The 7,006-nt window shown below is 33.3% G+C and overlaps 1 protein-coding gene across 1 annotated transcript; it reads right to left on the bottom strand.

Annotated features, from left to right (window-relative positions):
- Positions 1 to 6: 6 nt before the first annotated feature.
- On the bottom strand, positions 7 to 6,929 carry LOC134232767 (phospholysine phosphohistidine inorganic pyrophosphate phosphatase-like). The gene is made up of 7 exons (XM_062714747.1): positions 6,692 to 6,929; positions 5,735 to 5,922; positions 5,213 to 5,366; positions 3,355 to 3,418; positions 2,540 to 2,632; positions 1,524 to 1,615; positions 7 to 750 (listed from the first exon to the last, which is right to left on the bottom strand). Exons 1-7 carry the CDS (start codon positions 6,802 to 6,804, stop codon positions 657 to 659), a joined length of 798 nt encoding a protein of 265 aa, XP_062570731.1. The 5' UTR covers positions 6,805 to 6,929; the 3' UTR covers positions 7 to 656.
- Positions 6,930 to 7,006: the final 77 nt, after the last annotated feature.

Genomic DNA, 7,006 nt, shown 5'->3' on the forward strand with positions numbered 1-7,006 from the left:
AGTAACATACATGTAATACATAAGATGTTTTATGCCTGATTTGCCTACAGCCAGATTCAGTACAGTTGAAGACCTATGTACTGTATCAATATGCCATATATATAAGTCAACATACATATCTGGTATGCATAGAAATAGGTGTCATGCAGCTAAGAAAATGTTTGTACATGCATATACCTTATTACAAGTAATATATTAGAGACCTGCACATTTAGAGATTTCATTTTGTAAAGGAAAATATTTAATATTTGCAAAACATTAATTCAAACACAGCGGAATTTTAATAAGCCTAATCTATTTTTGATTTTATCCTAAAAGTAGACAATTATTATAAGCATAATCATTTTTCAGCACTTTTATAAGGATAATCTTTTATTCTATTGGAAAATATTTTGGATTGAATTATTAGCATCACTATTTTTAGTTTTATTTAAACCATCGCTAAATGCCAAAATCAGGAGGAAGCTAATATTAAATTCCTCTAATATTATACATACTCAAAAACATGATTTCAAAAGCATATCATACATATGTATATTACTCACTTAAACATAAACAATGTCATACAAATTTTATTTAATGATGTAATATATTCTTGTAGATATTGGATAATTAGAGATGGCACAATTTCAGGAAGACTTATTTTCCTTGGTTTACTATTTGGATGCTTCTAAAATGAGATCCACTGCAGCCAATAGATTGTCCGCAAATGCATCAGGTTTTACAGTGGGATGTTCCTCATCCTGAGGCCTGAAATCAACAGACACGGAATTCTCAATAAATCAACAGATCTAGGGCTTTCATTCATTATATAAATACATGTAACCAATTGAATGTTCTCCATCTTTTTTTTTCTATAAAATAAAAAAAAAAAAACTGTACCAAGGCCTATTCAATAAAGAATGTTCCCGAGCGCTCACCAAAATTCCTTATACCTCCAACAGAAATGTTTATTAGTGTTCACTTTGTTGAACAAGCTTCAGGTATAACTCAATCTGATTAAAATCAGATCCTTTGATCCACTCACACTAGATCGCTACACAAAGATCTGAAGAAACCCCACTCAGGGTCATCTCCTGGTGACCTTTCAATTATCCAGTCAAATGTTCACTTGCAAGAATTCGGAAGTATCTCAGAATTTAGTTACAAAAGTGAAAAGCCCAATGATACACGAATGGAAAAATCATGACCTAGTTTCTGTAGCCTCCAAGAGAACAATCACAGTCTTTTCTGTACAGTAACATAATAAACTTGTACTTGCTTTTCCTTGTTTTTCAGCTCTTTGTTTTGTACGAAACGATAAGATCTTCTCCACAGCTACTTTCACTTCTATATTTGTTTTTCTGAATGTCATTTATCAGAAAGGTCACCAGGAGATGACCCTGAATGAGGTTTCTTCAGGTCCTTATGAGGCGATCTATGTGAGCGGATCAAAGGATCCGATTTTAATCAGATTTGAGGTATGATTCTAAACAGCGAAGTAATACTATCAAAACATACCTATACCTCGCCAATATGCTAACCTGAATTTGCCGGTGCGGACTTGGATTCCCAGCATGCCACAGGACTGAGCTCCGCCCACGTCACTGACAATATCGTCACCCACCATCACAACCTATACACGGAAACAAAATTACGTAAATATGTTTGACAAATACAAATTAATATCCAAATATGTATGCTGTACCAGGTCCATTTCTTTTTTTTTTTTATCATTGTCCTTGTATGCTGTTCAAACCTCAAAAAAAGCATGATAAATGTTTCAGAATTTGTTTAGAAATATGATAAGATTATCTAACAGACTCAATTTTATTTTCAACATAATAGAATAAATAGATATAGAACATAAAGGAATTAACTTTTCACATTTTTCAATAAATAATTCAGCTGATCAAGTATATGAACGTGGGTACAAGTCCAAGAAGAGATGTTTGTGAAATATTTATGCCTCTCTCCTTCCCCTGGACATACAGACAACAAAAATGAACAGAAACTGCAAATAACTGGAATTTTACAAAGTCCAAGGAGCATAATTTTGCCAATAATTGCTTGATTGTACCCAAAACAGAACTTGACATAGATGATAAATCTGCATACAAAATTCATTTGATTATGTGCAACCTGTGCAAATAAAATGAAAAGAAACTGCAAAGTATTGGAATTTTTCTAAGTCCAAGGGGCATAACTCTGTCAAAAAATAGCTCGATCATACCCAAAACAAAACTTGACCTAGATATTCTTATGATAAGATCTACATACAAATTTCATTTCAGTGTGTGCAACCTCTTCAAAGAAAATATTTGAAAATTGCAAATAATTAAAATTTTTCTAGGTCCAAGGGGCATTATGACTCTGTCAAAAAAAGATCAATCACACACAAAGCACAACTTGACATAGAGATATTCATATGAATAATCTGTATACCAAATTTCATTTCATGGAAAGTTGGTGGACCAACAGACAGACAGACCTACCAATAGACAGCAGCAAAGAAATATGCCCTCCCTTCTTTGAAGGAGGGCATAAAAATGGTTCTTACATTGTCAGCACTAACATCCATGTCCTCTAAAACGGAAGTGAAAAAAGTCTGTGAGGGCTTTCCTACAACCTCTGCCTTCACATCAGCTGCAAACTGAAAATGAAACCCCATATTATTAATCCAGTACATTTTTGTTGCATCAGCATATATGACAGTTAAAAAGTGAAGTAAGTGACTAAAATTTCTAAGTTTGTTGGATATGGACTAATTAACACTGTCAGAGTTAAAATTCAGAACTCTCTTGTAAAGTGAATTTTGGATGTACTCATGAGATAGCATGTAAAGTGCTCAAATATGACTTTTCATAAATTTTCATGACCTTAAGTATCAAAATCTACATAACACAAACATTTTTCTCTAATAGATTTATGACCTTGAGCTTTATCTTAACCTTATAAAAGTCCTTTCATTCTGAAGTGCAACAGTAGCATCTAATGTTAAATTGTGGATTTACATTAAAAGAAAAAAATCTAACTTTTTTGAAAAAGTTGACTTGAAATTTTTTTCCAGTGATAATTATTTTAAACTCAATAGACCTGAGAGAAAACTTTGAGATATCCATGCAAGGCTTCTAGAAATCCAGGGTAAAATTCTTAAAAGTAAGTGGATAAGACTTTCAAGATTACTTTGACATATCCCTCACAATCAAGAGGTCAGTGTTCAAAATACATGTACCAAAATTCAACTGTATGTTATTTATAATTAATGCACAGGAAATTAACTGAAAATCATTACGCTTGTGGTTTTATCACTGGAAAATGGTCTTAAATTTTGAATGATGAATGTATAATTTATGTGTGTGTGTATGTCATTACCTCTAGAGCCTTAGTAAAAGGTCCTACATCCAGAAGTAGTTCCCCTTGTTCTCGATAAAACCTCCTACATGTGAGAAAAGCAATTGAAATTAAACAGAACATTTCAATCTGCAGCTAAAGAATGCTTGAACATTAAATAATTTGGGCCTCAGGGGTCTTTAATAATTATGCATTCCACTTTTTACCAATTAAGGGAATGTAAAACTTGGAGGATGTCTTTATTTAGGAACCAAGAGAAAAAAACCAAAGTTAAGGGTTATCATTCTATACATATGAAATAAAACTAGTGTTGCATTTCATAGTCTGAAAGTATTATCTTGGTATGAACCTAAAAAATTCTTGAACATATATTTATTTTGACCTTAGATATAGTCTGAAAGTAGAATGCCAACCACAACTTTGGTTCTTATAAGTTGAAATTAAAATAAAGTGCCGCGCCACAGCATGATACGCCCGTCAAAAAATTACACAATTTTCTTGACCAGTTTAGGTGCAAGAAAATCACATCAACCTTGATTCTAAGATTTTGATGATTTTTCCATTCCTTAAAATATTTATCCATCCCCTGTGATGTAGGCTTCAATTATAATAAATATTACATCACCGATAGATTTCGGTGCTGGTTGTGTTAGACCTTGTCAAATGCCCATCATCAAATTAGTCTTAACAACCTAATCTATACCAAATTAATTTTGAAAAGAAAAGGCTGGCCATCAAATGACCAACAGTTCCTCTGTCTAATCCCCAGAGGATACAGCTTAATCAGAGCGACTGAGACAGCTAGCCTTCCAACATTGAACTCATTAATTAATCTTTAACTGAATGCTTGTCTACTCTTTACTACCAAGAGATGAATGGGTCTGCACTATCTACTATAATTTTTTTTTAAAAACATATAAAATACTCAAAGATTTTTTTTTTTTGGTTGAGATTTAATGTCCGACAGGTTTTAATATGTAATTCATATGGACATGCTGATTCCATCCCACCCCATAAAATTAGTTTTTAAATTAATAATATTACATAATATCAGATTAGTCTATTATGCAAATCAAATTAGTTTTAATTACTTTTCATCAAATTCATTTTAAAACTTAAGATAGTCAACAAAAGCTATTTTTAATCAAACAGGCTTACCCATTTGCCCAATACTCAAGGGATATAGATAACAGCAATGCTCTGTCAGTTGGCTCCTCGCACTCAAAACCCATTAATTTCTTTCTAATTTGACATGCAATTTTCTGTTATCAAAATTCTTCTTGACCAGTGCTTGATAATTACACTCATTGGAGAGGCAGGATTTCTCTGACATACATTATATTTGTTATAGATTGCTGTCAAGTATATGCTTAGAAAAAATAAGTATTTTCTTGATTTAACACTTTTTTAATAAGAACAGTGCAAGACTCTTACATTATTTGGGATGTGTAAATGAATAGTAAAAAGACACATTTAAAAAAAAAAAATCACTTAAATTAAAGGTCACAGTGACCTTGAAATAGGTCGCGACACACCTTCTACCTAAGATGCATAAACTGGCCAAGTTTGATGATTGTAGGTCTTATGGTTTTCTAGTTATGGGCCGGAAAGGATTTTTCCATATTTGGCTATAACTTCTTAATTAAAGGTCAGAGCGACCTACTTTTTGTGCGCGACACACCTTCTACCCAAGATGCATCAGATGATAAAGTTTGATAATCCTAGGCCTAGTAGTATTAAAGTTATGAGCCGGAAACGAAAAAGCTAACAGACAGACGGACAGACGGACAGCTAGACAGACGGATGGACACGAAGCCTATAACATAATACGTCCCGTCTTAAGACGGGCGTATAAAAATACTAGCAAGAAATAAGTTACCCCATTCCCAGAGAGAACAAAACTGGTTCCTTCATTGCCACTAAGGCCTGGAATGCCTTGTTGAGATTGTGGTAGTTGAATTCTGTTGTCGCATCACCAAGGATGACACAGTTAGGATCTGATGTATCGACTCCGTCAAAATCAGGGGCCACCTCTAGAAAACAGATATAAAGTAGAAGCTAATCACAAGGAACCTACACTCTCTTGAACAAAAATATATCCCTTAGAAAAATGTATTACTAGTAAGTGGTTTAATAGGCAACTTTTAAAAATACTCTCTTGAGTAAATACTTCTATTGGAAAAAATATATCTTGCCTCAGGAAAAATGATGTATTTAAATTATCATTTTAAATTTACTTTTATTGATTTTTTTTTAAAATGTGGAATAATTTTCTGTATTTGATTTTTTTTTTAGCAAGTCATACCTCTAAGGTAGCATTCAGATTTCTAATACCCAAAGTACATACACACAAGTTAAAATAACCTGTCAATTACAGATTTTATACAAACTGAAGTCATACTTGGATTGATGAGAAGGTGTGGCCTGAGGTTCCGTTTCTGTAGGACTTTACAGATGGCAGGGATTGGGGGGAATATTTCCTGCTCTGACATGGAGAATCCCAGCACATGTAACTTCTCTGTCAGCATTCCTCGCGTCATGGTCGTCTCATTGGTACAAAACCTCACCGCTAAACCAGCAGTCTTTAGTCTGTATAAAAAAATTTAGATACAAGTCTTATATCAGGTTAAACTAATAAACAAGTACAAGCAGATAGGATGAATATGATTATTTACTGATGGTTCTTAAATTGTTTATTAATTCAAATTAAATGATTCATATGATTCTTGAAGAAGAAAAAAAACTATTCATTTTTCTATTCATGTCAAATCTCAGTCAAATTTCAAGCTGTCGACAGCAAGGATCGAGTTTCTTCCTGACTCTCTCTCTTCTTTTCTCCCCATAGTCAATTCCTTATTTTCCTCAACCCCTATTTTCCCCCAATGCCTCCCTTATTTGAAGGGAATGAAATGTATCTATTGAAGGTATCACAACACGTGTATCTATCGTACACGTGTTTACCTAGTGTTGTTTAAAATAGATAATCGATCGGATTGGTTAATGTATTTTTAGAATACCTGTCCTACAGGTATTCTATTAAAGCATGCACGCTTTACCGTGAGTTCAAGTTTAACGCCATTCGAAGGATCTCTCTCAAACAGTGCAGTCAGACATTCACCCGCCCACACGAATATTTTGGTTTTTTATTAATTGTACGTTTTTGTTTTGTAGATTTAAGAGTTGCAGAGGAATAAAGTTGTTTTTGTAATATTATGTATAATTAAACTGCACTTACGAGAGCGCTTCTGTATCTATATACGTGTTGTTATTTATTTTATAAATTATTTATGTTCGTTTGAGTGGAAACGAAGAAGAACATAATGAATAATAATTGTTTTAATGTTACAGGACTATTTACCTCTGTACCGCCTCCACTGATCCGTCAATAGGGACACCAGCACCACTCTCAAATAAAACACCACTGATGTCCAACAGCACTCCCTTCACTTTCCTTTTTGTCCATGAAGCCATAGTATAGGATGCTGCTTCTTAGGGGACTATGCAGAAAACAACCTCATGAACCTGCACAAACTTATATACCACTGTTTACGATTTTTTCCAAATACTGTAAATAAATGATATAGTTTATAAAATAAGTAATTATTTTGCGCATTTAATGCATTTCCATACGTATTGTACATATGTAATGATACACTGCATGACAAAATACAGA

Source organism: Saccostrea cucullata, unplaced genomic scaffold (genome assembly GCF_032062105.1).
Source record: "Saccostrea cucullata isolate Sc308-1 unplaced genomic scaffold, CSIRO_AGI_Scuc_v1 ctg4397, whole genome shotgun sequence".
NCBI classification, from domain to species: Eukaryota; Metazoa; Mollusca; class Bivalvia; order Ostreida; family Ostreidae; genus Saccostrea; species Saccostrea cuccullata.

Coding starts and splice junctions, on each gene's coding strand:
- LOC134232767 (XM_062714747.1), bottom strand. CDS start 6,804: ATGGCTTCATGGACAAAAAGGAAAGTGAAGGGAGTGCTGTTGGACATC. Junction 1,616..2,539: donor TGGATGTTAGTGCTGACAAT/GTAAGAACCATT, acceptor TTCCGTGTATAG/GTTGTGATGGTGGGTGACGA. Junction 751..1,523: donor GTCCGCACCGGCAAATTCAG/GTTAGCATATTG, acceptor TGTTGATTTCAG/GCCTCAGGATGAGGAACATC.